The 17,190-nt window shown below is 37.8% G+C and overlaps 1 protein-coding gene across 3 annotated transcripts in view; it reads right to left on the bottom strand.

Annotated features, from left to right (window-relative positions):
* Positions 1-9,955, bottom strand: part of LOC101732381 (acanthoscurrin-2) — a 58,946-nt gene extending 48,991 nt beyond the window's left edge. For all 3 annotated transcript variants that reach the window (XM_031906363.1, XM_031906364.1, XM_031906365.1), the window contains exons 1-3: positions 9,808-9,955; positions 3,122-3,166; positions 1,888-2,154 (exon numbers count right to left, since the gene is read on the bottom strand). In XM_031906363.1, coding sequence (XP_031762223.1) covers positions 1,888-2,154; positions 3,122-3,166; positions 9,808-9,907 — 412 coding nt within the window. In that variant the 5' untranslated portion in view covers positions 9,908-9,955. The remainder of the gene's footprint in view (positions 1-1,887; positions 2,155-3,121; positions 3,167-9,807) is intronic.
* Positions 9,956-17,190: the final 7,235 nt, after the last annotated feature.

The raw sequence follows: 17,190 nt of genomic DNA, 5'->3' as shown, positions 1-17,190 counted from the left end.
CAACTTTAAAATCAGTTTCCTGGCGAGAAATGGCTTTTCTAGGTTTTAAAGTTGGCCTTCCCATTGAAGTCTATTGGGTTTGCAAAGTTTGCAAATATTCTCGCTTTTTGGCGTAAGTTCACGAACACGTTCGCAAACTTTTTTTTTGAGGTTCGCTACATCCCTAATGAGGAAAAGTTTACAAAAACTATTAAAACATTACATCACAGTGCTGCAGTTATTAAAATGAAAGGGGCTTATTGTTTAAATATTTAACTGAGGAATATAGAGGGTTTTCCAAAAGTTTAATATTCATCCTGAGTTGCTGACAACTTCCTGTCAGTAAATGTTGTGTTGAACAGACACAAGTGGGAACAGAATTACCTGACAGATTGAGATCCTATTGTATAAAGAAGGAGGGCATGCTGGAATGGGTATATGTATTTGAGTTAATATTTGCTCTTTAGATTGATCCCTAACCAATGACCCCTTTAGTCTCCTAGAGCTACTCCACTTATTATTATTATTCTTTTACTAACACCAGCTATTCCATCTTTCACTAGTAGTGATGAACAAATTTTTTTTGGCAGGCATGGATTCGCAGCGAATTTCCGCATTTCGCCATTGCCAATTTTTTTCACGAAACTTCCATGAAAATTCGCTGCACGTCAATTTCTTTTTGTCGCGTGTCAAATTTGGTGCAATCTCATTAAAAAGGGTGTGGCCACGTAAAACTATGGCATGGTCGCGTCAAAAAAGGGCGCGGTTGTGTCAAAACGTGCAGGCGACAGAAAAAAAAAGACGTGCGCGCCAAAAAAAAAAAAAGACGTGGGTGACCAGAAATGCCAACCCTTCTGAAGCCTCTCCAAAACCTCTTTCAAACCCCTTCTTGAAGCTATCCAACGTATCTTCCATTACAAATAATTCAGAGAGAAGTTTCCACAGCCTCACAGCTCTCGCTGTAAAAAACCCTTTCTGAATATTTCGATTTAACCGTCTTTCTTTCTGACATATTTTGGATGGGACATACTAGTGCTCTGTAAAGTGGAAAAATGAACCCCTCCTACTGCGAATCTGTGACCCTTTTAATGCAGCGCAGAACCTTGTTTTCCCTTGGAGCTGTTGACTGGTGTTGCTTGCTACAGCCGAGTTTATGAATTACAAGGACCCCAATGTCCTTCTCCATTATGGATAGCATAGGAAAGCAAGTCTGAGATTCAGAAATAGGGGCCTGTCTAATACTGAACTATGTTTTCTCAGTACCTGGGGATGTATTCAATCTGACCCTGGTGCCTTGTAATTAATTTTGATTAAGCCTTTCTGTACCATATCCTGAATTAACCACTGACTAGATTGAGCTGAGCCATCAGCGTCCCTATAAGGTGGGTCTTGCAGATTTATCACATTTGCTTTTTCTGTATCTTTTATAACCATAATATTACCATTATTTAATGAAGCCACATTCTCAGCCACACTCTATGAAATGTACCATTTGTATAGTAATCATCTGCAAATAGCATACCTTATATGTTCATAATGTTTACCTTAAAAATAAATGTAACTTGCCTGGTTTTTTTGTTTGTTATAATGGAATGAATTTTAGTGTGTGTCCCTAGTAATCATTATGATTCCATAGTTACTTTAATCAATATGTTTATTATGATTAATAAAGTGAACTTTACTTTATGTTCAACAGCAAAATTACTATATGAAAGAATTTTCCAATCTTTTCCAATGTTGTTTTAACAAAGATTTTTTTAATTATGCTTTACAATTCTAATCTTGATTCTAATCTTCATTTTTTAACTCCTCCTCCACAGCCTGATCTATAGCTTCTTCCAACATTGTAGCTTCCACTCGTCTGGCTGCTGCAGCAGCCTCCGCTTCCACTAATCTGGCTGATGCCACCTGCTCCGCATCCACTGATGCCACTTCCACTAATCTGGCTGATGCCACCTGCTCCGCATCCACTGATGCCACTTCCACTAATCTGGCTGATGCCTACTCCGCTTCCACTGATGCCACTTCCACTAATCTGGCTGATGCCACCTGCTCCGCATCCACCGATGCCACTAATCTGGCTGATATTACTTGCTCCATAAGTTCCTCCAGCACCTCCTGCGCAACCTCCACTTATCTGGCCAACCTGACCTTGTTGGCAAGTGGTAACAGTGCCTGTTAAGAAAAATTAAAGATTTAAAAATGAAATGAAAAAATATCGAACTACCTATGCTTTTGAATGCAGTTAATTCCCAATTATGATCATATTTACTTGCAAAGCTTAACGTTAGACCCAAATATTATAATAACATTGACTAAACTGGGATGGCAAGCATGATTATTAAAGAGGATATCCACCTTTGGACAAGAGTCTGAATATAAACAGCTCCTGTCTAAAAAAATTTTTTAATTGATTTAATTTTGTAAAATATTCAGCTCTCCAGATAATTACCGGTGAAGGAGTACATTGCTGATGTTTCAGCTTCTTGGTATTTCTTGCATCCCCCTTCCATTCCCTATCTGATAAAAAATGAAGTGCAAACATGAAACGCTACTGTACAAGATGCATATCTTTGATACGATTGGCTGGCATGATTCAGCCAGTCATATCAAAGATATGCAAATTCAACTGATTGGAAGAGATATGCTCAGTGGTTTTTCATGCCTGCACTTCATTTTTTATTTCCTGCACACTGACTCAGGCGAGGTTGGTGATCCCTCTGCATGGGGGGAGGGGGAGGGAGATAGAGGATATTTGGACTGGGAATACAAAGCATTAGTGGTAATTTTCTTGACAACAAAATATTTTTCAAAATGTAACCTGTACACCTTCTGTATATCTTCTCAAGTAAAAGACGCTATGCAGAACATACAAGCACCATGCTTTTTTAAATCATTTTTTACCGCTGAAAAATGCCATTGTCACTTTATATAAACATTAGATGCTTATTATAAATCCATGATACTGATATATACATTGCATACATGGTAATATAGTGTACAAAAATGTGGACATAAATTCATGTCAATGCAGATTATAAGCCTCATTGTTTAACTCCTATGCTACATAAAAGATCTATCAAGTGTATTTTCTACATACAATTCCATAAAGCTGTAGGAAAGAACAAACCAATATTCCTACCTGCACATCCCTGGTTACCTTGGAGTTGCTGAACTGGTGCACATGCTGTAAAGAAAAAACATTTGTACTGCTGTTTAAAACATGCCTGTAGGTTTAATGTTTCTAGCTCTAAATGAAACATGGCATTATTATTGCTATAAGTTATTACAGACCCTTTGGTGTGATTACCAATATATAAAAAAAAGTTAAAGTAAAGAAAAACTATGATGCCACAATACCCAAACTGAGCCCATTTTATTAGTTTCATAACAGAATTTGAACAATACTGCTATTTTGGGATATTGGATATACTGCACTTATACACTAAAACTTTGTTAAAGAAGGGCAGGAAATGAGGTAGGCACCGCAAACATGATTGCCTCCAATATGCGAATAGCAGCACAACCTAAATCAAATACAACCTTACATCACCTGTTCATAAACTTTATAAAAATGTTCAATCTAAACTGTTACAAGATGCTGAAAAAACTCTAAATCAAGTATAACTGGCAGTCTATTTCTGCTCTGCTGTTACAGGAGTAAATGTCTATGTAAATTGTAATTTCAAAGAACATAATAGTCATTGAATTTCATCAGGGCAATATCTTAAAATCATGGATCTATCCCCATTAATATAACAAGTGTTAGGGTGTGATAAACCCAGTCAGAGGGCTTCATTTACCTTTGTGATAGAGACCCTGACTTTCTAATAATTTGATATCCATATAATTGGTGTATTGGATAATCTCTTCACTACAAATAAAAATTAAAGGCTGAAAGACTTTTATCACATCAGTTAATAGAATACAGTCTTACAAATAGAATAATGCAGGTTTTGAAAAACAGTCTATGGCACAGTTACCACAGTCTACTTAACACAGCAAAGACATGATTTTGTAAAGAGCAGACAATATGGCTAATAATGAGTGATGAGCAAATCTGGCCCATTTTGGTTCTCAACCAATTGGCGGAACATTTGGAAAATTCGCAAAACAGCAGAAAATCCACGAAAAGCGTTTCTCCCACAACTATTTTGATGCCTGCGTCTTTTTGTTGGCCACGTCTTTTTTTGTTGCACACACCCGAAGTTTTTGCGAGGCGCGACTAATTTTTACGCAGCTGAAGTTTTGCAAATTAATTAGCCAATGGCGAAATGCGGAATTTCTCTGCCTGCTGAAAAAATTGGCTCATCATTGATGGTGACCTATCAGAAATATGTCCAGTGATAAACCTCACTACATTTTGCAGATTTGCTCGTCACCATAAGTAACTGCCCACGTGCAAAGATGTTCTACCCTCTCTCTGTGCTCTCCTATGCAGTCTGTCTGTACCCACTGTATTGCTCCATGCTCTTACACAGCTTGCACTATATGTGCACAATAATGCAGAACACACAGGAGAGCACAGCTGCCCACATAGAATTAGTCCTTAGTATATCTCTCTGGAAGCTGCCTCACTAGTTGCTGTGATATATCTATGAATGATAAACATCAGAGAACTGCCATTTATTGGGCAAAAATAGTGCCTTCTAGGGTATATTAACCCTTTAAGTGCCACAGAATGTAGAATCTAATAATAATAATAATACATTACAAAATGTGGGGTACATATTGGGGCAAAGTGCAAGCTTTGTGATGATTTTCGGACTTTTCATAAAAGACATTAGGGCTGATTAACTAAAGTGCGTTAAAACGTACGTTATTTATAGCATGCGTTAAAAATTTTATCGCATCTAATATTTTGCGTCTGAACACACGATTCACTAAAAGTATATTTGCGTTAATTTTGACGCGATGCTGCTTGCGTTATTTAAGTCACGAAGACTTTTTGTGCGGTATTTGATGGAACGCACAAATAGTCGCTCTAGGGCCAACACATACTTGAATAAATAACACTGCAAAGTCCATATTTTATTGCCAAAAGCTCATTAACTGTATTTTTCTATAATTACCGCCTGCCTCAAGCAGGTGTTATTTTTCGCACAGACAAATGCGATATTTAGCGCGTCTAAGTGTTTGTGAATCATGCGTTATTATTATTTTTGTGCGCTAATTAACGCAAAGCGGTAAATTTTTCAACAAATGTATATTTGTGGCTAAAGGGGATGTATAGTCAAAAAAATATTATCCTTGTGTGTGTTATTTGAACCAAATGAAATACATTTGCAATATAAAGCAATTAAAAAATCTCTATCCTTTGTATTTGGCACCTTATGCTATTACCCTGAAACCTACAGTCTGGCGACTGCTCTGTATTTGACTGGGACTGTCCTATACCAGAAAGCAGACAAAGAGCTCCAGTTAGCTGTGTTTTAAACCTTTGCCATCTGATTTATTTAGAACATCTTTCATAGTGTTTCCTTTCTTAGAGCTATATAAAAACACTGAGTTAAGATTTTGACCTTACAAAAACTATTGACACATTAAATCTCAGTGCTGAAGTTATTGAAATAAAAGGGGTTTATTGTTTAAATATTTAACTGAGGAATCTAGAGGGTTTTCCATAAGTTTAATATTTTTCCTGAGTTGCTGACAATTTCCTGTTAGTAAATGTTGTGTTGAACGGACACAAGTGGGAACAGAATTACCTGACAGATTGAGATCCTATTGTATAAAGAAGGAGGATGAGCTGGAATGGGTATATGTATTTGAGTTTTTATTTGCCCTTTCGATTGATCCCTAACCAATGACCTCTTTAGTCTCCTAGAGCAACTCCACCTATTATTATTCTGTTACTAACACCAGCTAGTCCCTTATTCACTAGTTCACACATTACAAGAGGACCCAATTATGTAGTAATGTCTCTCTGACCACATCCCTTGAAGTCTGTATTTAGCATACTTGGTTTTTAATAGAATAAAATGTGCTCCATTTCAGCCAAATTTTTGGGCTGCATTTAACAGTTTCCTAGTAAGCCCAAGGTTACTATAGTATGACTGACAGACACAAATTGTTAATTATATTCTCAACAAATGGAGTCCACCCAAAATGTAATATTTTTATTCTGACATATATTATTAATCCAAATGAATTATTAATCAACCTTATATTATAAAGCTAACTGACAGCAGCCCTGGGCATGAGAATCAGCTTTAGACAAACAGATCTTAACTCTTATAGTTACATAGTTACATAGGGTTGAAAAAAGACCAGTGTCCATCAAGTTCAACCCATCCAAGTAAACCCAGCACACCTAACCCACACCTACCAATCTATACACTCACATACATAAACTATAAATACAACCACTAGTACTAACTGTAGATATTAGTATAACAATAGCCTTGGATATTCTGATTGTTCAAGAACTCATCCAGGCCCCTCTTAAAGGCATTAACAAAATCTGCCATTACCACATCTCTAGGAAGGGCATTCCCCAACCTCACTGCCCTCACTGTGAAAAACCACCTACGCTGTTTCAAATGGAAGCTCCATTCCTCTAATCTAAAGGGATGGCCTCTGGTGCGTTGGGAAAAAAGGACATCCCCCATCTGCCTATAATCCCCTCTAATGTACTTGTACAGAGTAATCATGTCCCCTCGCAAGCGCCTCTTTTCCAGAGAAAACAACCCCAACCTCGACAGTCTCACCTCATAGTTTAAGATGATTTGCAAATCACTCCTCCTATTTTTTTTTTTTTTTAAATAGTAACATTGTGAGGTAAGTTTAATCTTTTATGTCTGTATGAAACCTGTCTAACTGCTAAATGATCCAGAGAAAGGCAAAAAAAATCCCAACCACTCTAAAGCCTCTCCAAAAGCTCTATCAAACCCATTCTTGAAGCTATCCAATGTATCTTCTATTACAAATAATTCAGAGAGAAGTTTCCACAGCCTCATAGCTCTCGCTAAAAAAAAAACCTTTTCGGAATATATAGATTTAACCTCCTTTCTTCTAATTGGAATGGATACCCTCATGTCTGCTGGAAGTATCTACTTGTAAATAAAGCAGTAGAGAGATTATTATATGGTTCCCTTGATGTATTTAAACATAGTTATCATATCCCTCCCCCATAAACACCTCTTCTCCAGCATGGCATATTCTGGATGGGACATGCTAGCACTCTGTAAAGTGGATGCGGAGAACCCCTCCTACTGCGAATATGTGACCCTTTTAATGCAGCTTAGAACCTTGTTTTCCCTTGGAGCTGCTGACTGGTGTTGCTTGCTACAGCCGAGTTTATGAGCTACAAGGACCCCAATATCATTCTCCATTATGGATTGGTCAAGTATAGTAAAGTAGATATTACATCAGCTTTCCTCCAATCCATATACACCATATCATAGGGAAGCAAGTCTGAGAAAGAAATAGGGGCCTGTCTAATACTGAACTATGCTCTCTCAGTACCTGGGGGTGTATTCAGTCTGGCCCTGGTGCGTTGTTATTAATTTTGAGTAAACCTTATGTACCATATCTTGAATTAACCACTGATCTTTTATAACCATATTACCATTAATTAATGAAACCACATTCTCAGCCACACTCTATGAAATGTACCATTTGTATAGTAATCATCTGCAAATAGCTTAACTTATATGTTCATAATGTTTACTTTACAAATAAATGTAACTTGCCTGATTCTTTTTTTATGTTATAATAGAATGAATTTTGGTGTGTGTCCCTATTAGTCATTATGATTCCATAGTTACTTTAATCAATTTGTTTATTCAGATTAAAAAATGAACTTTACATTATGTTCAACAGCAAAATTACAAGATTTCTCCAATCAAATGTAAAATTCTAATCTTGATTCTAATCTTCATTTTTTGACTCCTCCTCCACAGCCTGATCCATAGCTTCCTCCTACATTGTAGCTTCCACTTGTCTGGCTGCTGCTGCAGCCTCCGCTTCCACTAATCTGGCTGATGCCACCTGCTCCGCTTCCGCAAATGCCACTTCCGCTAATCTGGCTGATGCCACCTGCTCCGCTTCCACCAATGCCACTTCCACTAATCTGGCCGATGCCACCTGCTCCGCATCCACTGATGCCACTTCCACTAATCTGGCTGATGCCACCTGCTCCGCATCCACTGATGCCACTTCCACTAATCTGGCTGATGCCACCTGCTCCACTTCCACAAATGCCAGTTCCACTAATCTGGCTGATATTACTTGCTCCATAAGTTCCTCCAGCACCTCCTGCGCAACCTCCACTTATCTGACCAACCTGACCTTGTTGGCAAGTGGTAACAGTGCCTGTTAAAAAAAATTTAAGATTTAAAAATAAAATTAAAAGTATTTAAAAATATCAAACTACCTATGCTCTGAATGCAGTTAATTCCCAATTATGATCATATTTACTTGCAAAGCTTAACGTTAGACCCAAATATTATAATAACATTGACTGAACTGGGATGGCAAACATGATTATTAAAGAGGATATCCACCTTTGGACAAGGGTCCATCACGTTCATCCATAATGCCTATATATAACCTGCCTAACTGCTAGTTGATCCAGAGGAAGGCAAAAAACCCCATCTGAAGCCTCTCTAATTTGCCGCAGAGGGGAAAAAATTCCTTCCTGTCTCCAAGATGGCAATCAGACCAGTCCCTGGATCAACTAGTACTAAGAGCTATCTCCCATACCCCTGTATTCCCTCACTTGTACTGAGAGCTATCCCCCATACCCCTGTATTCCCTCACTTGTACTGAGAGCTATCTCCCATACCCCTGTATTCCCTCACTTGTACTGAGAGCTATCTCCCATACCCCTGTATTCCCTCACTTGTACTGAGAGCTATCTCCCATACCCCTGTATTCCCTCACTTGTACTGAGAGCTATCTCCCATACCCCTGTATTCCCTCACTTGTACTGAGAGCTATCTCCCCTACCCCTGTATTCCCTCACTTGTACTGAGAGCTATCTCCAATAACCCTGTATTCCCTCACTTGTACTGAGAGCTATCTCCCCTACCCCTGTATTCCCTCACTTGTACTGAGAGCTATCTCCCCTACCCCTGTATTCCCTCACTTGTACTGAGAGCTATCTCCCCTACCCCTGTATTCCCTCACTTGTACTAAGAGCTATCTCCCATAACCCTGTATTCCCTCACTTGCTAAGAATCCACCCAGCCCCTTCTTAAAGCTATATAATGTATCAGCCAGTACGACTGATTCGGGGAGGGAATTCCACAACTTCACAGCTCTCACAGTAAAAAATCCTTTCCAAAAAACAATATTCCTACCTGCGCATCCCTGGTTACCTTGGAGTTGCTGAACTGGTGCACATGCTGTGAAGAAAAAGTATTTGTTTAAAACATGCCTGTAGGTTTAATGTTTTTAGCTCTAAATTAAACATGGCATTATTATTGCTATAATTTATTACTGACCCTTTGGTGTGATTACCAAAATAAAAAAAATAAAAAAAAAGTAAAGAAAAACTATGATGCCACAATACCCAAACTGAGCCCATTTTATTAGTTTCATAACAGAATTTGAACAATACTGCTATTTTGGGATATTGGATATACTGCACTTATACACTAAAAACTTTGTTAAAGAAGGGCAGGAAATGAGGTAGGCACCGCAAACATGATTGCCTCCAATATGCGAATAGCAGCACAACCTAAATCAAATACAACCTTACATCACCTGTTCATAAGCTTTATAAAATATATTCATTAAAGACCAATAATATCAGCATCAACATCTTATTTTTAGTACTTTTGTATTTAAAAATAAACCACTGACTGTTAGACCCATACTTACGGTTAGTACTTATGTATTGTTGTGAGGATCCTCCTATTCCACTGCCTCCACTGCCATAATATCCACCCCCTCCACCACAACCACCTTTGACTCCAGACATGATTTCTCAACAAACTGGATAAGAACTGAAGGAGTAGGTTGGTATGGATCTGCTAACAGTGATCATTTGTACTGCATTTATATACTATTTACAGTCTGACTGTCAAGATTCTAGGAACCAATGAGATCTCTGTAAAATCCCAAATATTATGATGATGATGATGATAATGAGGTTATTGGTGGTTAATGATTCAGTACATTTTATGTTATTTATAACTTCAGGGTGTACCTTATTGCTACCAACTCTGTAAGAATTCAGCAGAATACCAATGAGTAGTATGGTTATTGTATTCTAATAATACCTGAGTCAGTTGAAATGAGAATAATTGCATTGGCAATAGACAAAGAATATTTGAACAGCTCTCAGGTAATACCATGCCTGAACTTTAGCATGAATTTATAGTGATATTTCAAATTTTCCCTTTTTTTATTTGTAGCAATAAAATGGTCTGTCCTGGCAACAATATTGTATCTGATAGAACTGTTACAAGATGCTGAAGTAGTTATAACAGGCTTTATTGTATAGCAGCGGTGTCAAACTCAATCACATAAGGGGGCCGAAATCTAAAACACAGGCTAAGCCGCGGGCCAAATTTTTTATTAATATACTTAGTAAGATACTAAGGGGTATATTTATCACAATGTGTAAAAAGTGGAGTAAGACATTACCGGTGATGTTACTCATAGCAGCCAATAGATAGTAGCTTTGCTACTGTTGAAATCTGATTACTGATTCTATGCCTTGGGCAACATTACTGGTAATGCTTCACTCTACTTTTTACACATCATGTTAAATATACCCCTTAGTCTTAGTTACTATGTGAGGAGAATGGAAATTGATCAGGCTGGATGGTCAGACACACTCACCAAGGGCCACATAAAACAGCCAGGTGGGCCAGGTTTGGCCCTCGGGCCTTGTGTTTGACATATATGTTGTATAGGGTGTTCTTTGCTTAAACAAGGTGCCAACTCTAAAGTGAAGTATAACTGGCAGTCTATTTCTGCTCTGCTGTTCTGCTCTGCTGAGTAAATGTCTATGTAAATTGTAATTTCAAAGAACATAATAGTCATTGAATTCCATCAGGGCAATGTCTTAAAATCTATCACCATTAATATAGCAAGTGTTAGGGACTGATAAACCCAGTCAGAGGGCTTCATTTAACTTTGTGATAGAGACCCTGACTTAATAATAATCTGATCTCCATATAACTGATGTTTTGAATAGAAAGAGAAAAATCCTGCGTGATAAATAGGTCCAGATTATTATAAGGCTGAAAGACATTTCTTACATCAGTTAATAGTGTACGGTCTCAAAAATAGAATAACGCACAGTTACAATAGTCTTCTTAATATAGCAAAGAAGTGATTTTGTGAAGGGCAGAGAATATGAATAATAAGCCATATCAAACAATATTTTTAAACTGATTTAATATAGAACAGCTTAGGTAAAGTAAGGTTATACAATATGGATTGCAAGGATGAAGCAAGATAAAAGTTGGAGCTGATAGAAAGAGGTAGCGAAATAGGTAGACACAAATAAAATATACCAGTTATTCTAATAGTGAGGTGGAAACATATGTTGTAATTTACAGTAATGTGTCACTACTACAAGCATGGGAGAACTCTCTGACTGACCTAGCACATTGTTGGTTAAAAGTCTCCACTCCACACGCTTCAAACTCTGAAATTACTCTGCAAAATGTAGTGGGGGTTATCACTGGGCATATTTGCACCTGGGTAGTAACTCATAGCAACCAATCACTGATCAGCTTTTTTCATTCAGCTGCTAGTAAATGGATAAAAGCAAAATTGTGATAGGTTGCCAAAACTAACTGCCCAGGTGCAAATTTGCCCAGTGTTTATAAATAAATCCAATTGTTTCTTGTGCCAAAGTCCCTCTTGTATTTTTTTACTTCAAATTGACCTTATATAAAACACTGATACTTGTGTGTGCCTGTGTGTGCCATACTCTGCCTGCCCTATAGTGTCTGTGTGTGCCATACTCTGCCTGCCCTATGCTCCTGTGTGTGCCATACTCTGCCTGCCCTATGCTCCCTGTGTGTGCCATACTCTGCCTGCCCATTGCTGCCTGTGTATGCCATACTCTGCCTGCCCATTGCTGCCTGTGTGTGCCATAATTTGCCTGCCCTTTACTGCCTGTGTGTTGTGTGCCATACTCTGCCTACCCTATGTTTCCCATGTGTGCCATACTCTGCCTGCCCTATGCTGTCTGTGGGAGGTGAACCTGGCAGGGGTTTGTTCTGGGAGTTTGTTAGCATTTGGAAATAGTTATTATATGGTCCCTAAGATCTGTAATAATATGCTGGGGGTTGGTGTGCTATCCACAGGAGAGTAGGCATAGGGGTTTAAGGGTGCGGCTTATATGACATAATATCATTCTTTCACATATGAATGAAGGGTGATATCCCTACAGTGAGCACCAACCATTGGGTTTTTGTTGCTCTACCACTATTGATGTGGGTATGGTCTTAAAAGATGGATGTGGTTTGCAGTTTAAAATAGGGTAGTGGTAAAAACTGGATTCCATTATCAGCCTTCCACCATGTAGGCCGGAAAAACTCTGGCCCTTGGTACCACAGAAGTTGGATGGCACTGCCGTAAAAGTCTCATTTATACTTCTGTATGTCTGTTGATAGTCAAAGCTTTCCTTTCTGCCTGAATCAATATCTGAACAAGATCTTGGTCAGGTATAATTTGGAAATCTGGAAATACTGGAACATCCTGTTGGGTGAAGACAGCATTAGGCTGGGCAGGCAGTGCTCTCTTCACTAATATGCATAAATCTCCATGTGATTAGTCCAATTTGGCCTTCCACTTGGGTGACCAGTTCAGGCGAAGATCTGCTCTTTTGGTAGCCTTGCCAATGAGTAGGCTGACCCATGCATCTAAAAATTCTATATTTTGAATATTCTGAATGAAATGCATTACAAAATTCTGTACCACTTTTAAAAATAGTCAACTTATTCTTTACTATCTCCCTCTCAGCAATCTCATCTTTCTTTAATGTTGGTGTTAACATGAGATTTTGACCTAATACATCCTTTGAGGGCTGCTCCCTTTGCCTAGAAGATGTATTATACCTAACTCTTTTAAAATAACGGATAGAAATACTGTCTCTGTACATGCAAACTTCTGCTGGGGTCATTTATTTTTATCTTTTTTTGAATTGCTGGGCATGGTTATTTGAGATGGGAGTCCCCATAAAGATGTAATAGGCCTTAGTGTCAGAGTGGCCTACAGGGTCATTGGGACTTTTCCTTTTTATATTTTCCAGGTTCTGCTTGTATATATAGCACATTTTTTGATTGGACCATATGGAATCCCAGCCTGGTTGGGAAAGAGGCGTCTGGAGTATGGAGTTCCATTTGGTCATATAGGAATGATGAGGGGATTGATCCAGGAGTGGTTGGACTAGCATCTAATATATGATTGATATCAGGCTTTTTTAAAGGAAGGCCTCATTTTGCTACTATTTCAAATGCTGTAGATAAGATGGGTGCTGTTGTTTTAATATATGTGGTTACAAAGTTTCAAAGTTGAAGGTATGCAAAGAACAGTAATTTAACAGTTGGTGCTTTCTTTTAGTTTTGGGAAAGTGTAGATCACATTTGTGGATGTATCAAGTCATCAATGACCACCTGTTGTAGAATGAGGATGCGGTGCCTGGTTCAAAGGCTGAATTTTTAAGATGCATTGTAATTCCGGGGTGCGTTGATTTTAGGTTATACTGTCATTGAAGCTTGTTCCATAGGTGCAATGTCAGTTGTGTCGAATTTAGTAAAGTTGAGAATATTTTAAAATTTTCATTTGTAAACCAAATAAGTGAGTTTACGTGAATGTCCCCTGCCATGGCATTTTCTATATGGCCCCAGGTAGTTTGTGGGGTCCAATGGGACCAGGCCAGTAACTGTCTTAGGTGCGGGGCTTTGTAGTATTATTTAAGCACAGGTACCACTAGCCCTCCATATTGGAGTGGGGACATTTTACTGATAAATCTATGGAGAGTTTTTTGTAGTAAATTGAATGTTTTAGGTAGAATTTTGACTGGTAGCGTTTCAAATAAGTAAAGGAATTTTGGGAGGATAGACATCTTTACTGCTGCTATCCTTCCGAACCATGAGATGGATTGTGTGGACCATTTAAGAAGTGTTGTCTTTGTATGATGTATCTAGGGTTTAAAGTTGAAGTTATACAATTGATGGTAGTCTGCTGTTATTTGTGTCAAGTATGAGAGTGCATCCGTTTTCCAGCTATAATTGAAAGTCTTTTTAAGAGCGTGCAAAGTTGTAGCAGTGATATATAATGGGAGAGCTTCTGTTTTGCTTACCTTTACCTTGTAGCCAGAAATTAAACCATAATTGTACAATAAAGCATGCAGGTTAGTGAGTGAAATTATTGGGTTATATAGTGTTAACAAAACATCGTCTGCAAAGAGAGCTATTTTGAATTGCATAGAATGTACAGTGATACCTGTGATACTGGGGTCGCATCTGATGGCAGCTGCTAGGGGTTCTATACTAAAGGCGCAGAGAAGGGGAGATAAAGGGCAGCCCTGTCTTGTACCATTTGTAATTGTAATAGGGTCTTAAGTTTTGCTTGGTCATTTCAGATGGGTTCGAGGATTGTTATAATTGTTATACAACGATGTTAGAATGGGACTTGAAAGATTAAGATGCTTTAAAAGGGTGAAGTAGTAGGGCCATTGTAGGTGGTCGAAAGCCTTCTCTGCATCAAGGCTTAATAAAAGGGAAGGTGAGCCTTTCCTAATGATCATTTCTATATGTAAGTAGATATTTTATCCCACAAATTAAAAAATAAATACATCCACGTGTACCCATGTCAGCATTATTCACTGCTGAATTAGTAAAACAGAAACTGATAACCAAGTGTCTATGAAATCTATCATTAACTTTTGTTTGTAGTATAGTTAAATGAGCAGCATAGAAAGATAAGTGCTCCTTGCTGGTTTCCTTTGAATCCATTGCTGGTAAGCAAAATGCACTACTGGCAATTTATATGCAGTACTTATTTTGTTGAGTAATTTGTTATTTAAAGATGTAAATAATAACAATGCCACCCATACCCGAACTGATCAGAAAGATACAATTCATACGGAGTATGGACTATCTCACGGCTATATTACATGATAAGGCACTACCCTTCGCAGAAGACTGGTTCCTATGGGACTCATATTATGGACAATTACACAACCATGTAGATACAATTTGACCTACAGCTTGGGCACAGAGTAGCATCAACAAGACCATAGACCCTGAGGTCGACCACTGCCACCTGTTGAATATGTGTTAAGTAAAAATGCGGAACCCTTGGCAACATTACCCATAAATAACGAAAGTAAACATGTACATATTCTGCTTTTTTCTTCTTTTTCTCTCCACTGCCTGATGCACATAGCTAATATAATTTCCGGGAACAAATGTACTTAATTAAACTTAAGAACGAATAATGTACCACTACAATGACTGTATAATGTCTTAACCTGTTTATTTTGAAAATAAAATATATAGTTCCAAAAAGATGTAAATAATAATAGAAGTGTGCAAATTACATTTTTGGATATTAATTACTTATAAATAAATATGAAGCACAAGAATATGCCTGTTTAAGTATAGATTAAGTATAGATCTAGCTTTCTTTGTACCTATGGGAATGAAGAAGCCACAAGCGGTGAAATTTGGTTTGCCTGCTAAAAATTCATATAATGTTATATATTTTGAGAAGACTAAAAAATCTGTATAGCATATTTGCTGTGGTCATTATGCTGTATGTAAATAGAATTGTAATTACAGGTATCAGACACCTTATCTGTAAACCCATTATCCAGAAAGTTCTGAATTATGGAAAGGTTGTCTCCCATAGACTCCATTTTAATCAAATAATTCCCATTTTTAAAAATGGTTTCCTTTATTTCTGTAATAATAAAACAGTACCTTGGATTTAATCCCAACTAAGATATAATTAATCCTTATTGGAACCAAAACAATCCTATTGGGTTTAATTACTGTTTAAATATTTTTTTTTAGCAGACTTAAGGTAGGAAATCCAAATTGCAGAAAGACCCCTTATCTGGGAAAAATCCCAGGTCCCGAGCATTCTGGATAACAGGTCCCATACCAGTATTATGCATGTTGTAGGGATTTAGCTCTTTAGGTAGGGGTCTTTTCACACAGGTAAGAGACAGGTACACAGGGATTTCAGATGAATTCTGGTGTGAATTTATTTAATACAGCAGGCTTGACAGCAAATAAAAGTTCATACAGCTGATCTCCAAAATACAATCAAAAGTAGCAGTCTTGCTGAAACTCAAAAAAAAAAGTATTCCTTTGCTTCCTCAGAAGCAACTGCACTTCAGTCCCTCAGTCTTTAGAGCAGCATACAGTAGCTGGTCCTTGCTACTAGGCCATCCACCTCTGTGGATAAATATTCCTCCGGCTCTCAGAGGAAAACAGTTCCCAACACACTTTTCCCCAAACAGGAAAAGTTCCACACTGCAGCTCCAGTGTCTCACCTCTCTCCCAGGAGAGAGCAGCCCCCACACTACTCTTGGAGCAGGCTTTAAGTACAGGTGAGGCTAATCAGTCCTCACAGCTGCACAGACCCTTAATTTCACAGCCCTTTGTGCTGCTTCATAGAGAATTCTGGGAGGGATATACTTTCCTTCTATGATTTTCCCAACAATACTACAATGAGTATTTTATAATGTTGATGATAATATTTGCAAAGAATCTCTCAGTTACTGAAATAAGTAACATGATAGAATGATTTTGCAAATTTCTTAAGAATATGCCTGGCACAAGCCTTAAAAGCTTTAAAATATTGTAGGATGTACATATAATCTTAAGACATCTTAGATGCTTTAATATCACTTTGGGAATAGTGACCATATAAATTATTTATATTATTTTATAGTTTTATCATTATATAGAATTATTTGTGTGCTGTCTATTTATTAATCATATAAAGCAGTGTTGGTAAGTTCATCCATGAACCTGGCTTACTACTAGAAGTAAAATGCACTACAGATATATGTATGAGGCTCATGACATGACTGCCTGACAAAAAAATTGACTGAAGGGTCTTATTTGGCCAAGGGGGACAGCCCTACTTAGCAGTATAACTCCTGGCCTTAGAATAATATAATAAGTATATATAATATATTAGTATAATGTAATACAAACCCATGACACCATCAAATGTTTGTGACCGTACTATGGAATTAAAGACAACACTTGAGACATCTAC

The sequence above is a fragment of the Xenopus tropicalis genome, chromosome 7, assembly GCF_000004195.4.
Source record: "Xenopus tropicalis strain Nigerian chromosome 7, UCB_Xtro_10.0, whole genome shotgun sequence".
Taxonomy (NCBI): Eukaryota; Metazoa; Chordata; class Amphibia; order Anura; family Pipidae; genus Xenopus; species Xenopus tropicalis.
Note: the sequence above shows the minus strand (reverse complement) of the source record. Positions and strands in the feature narration are given on the sequence as shown.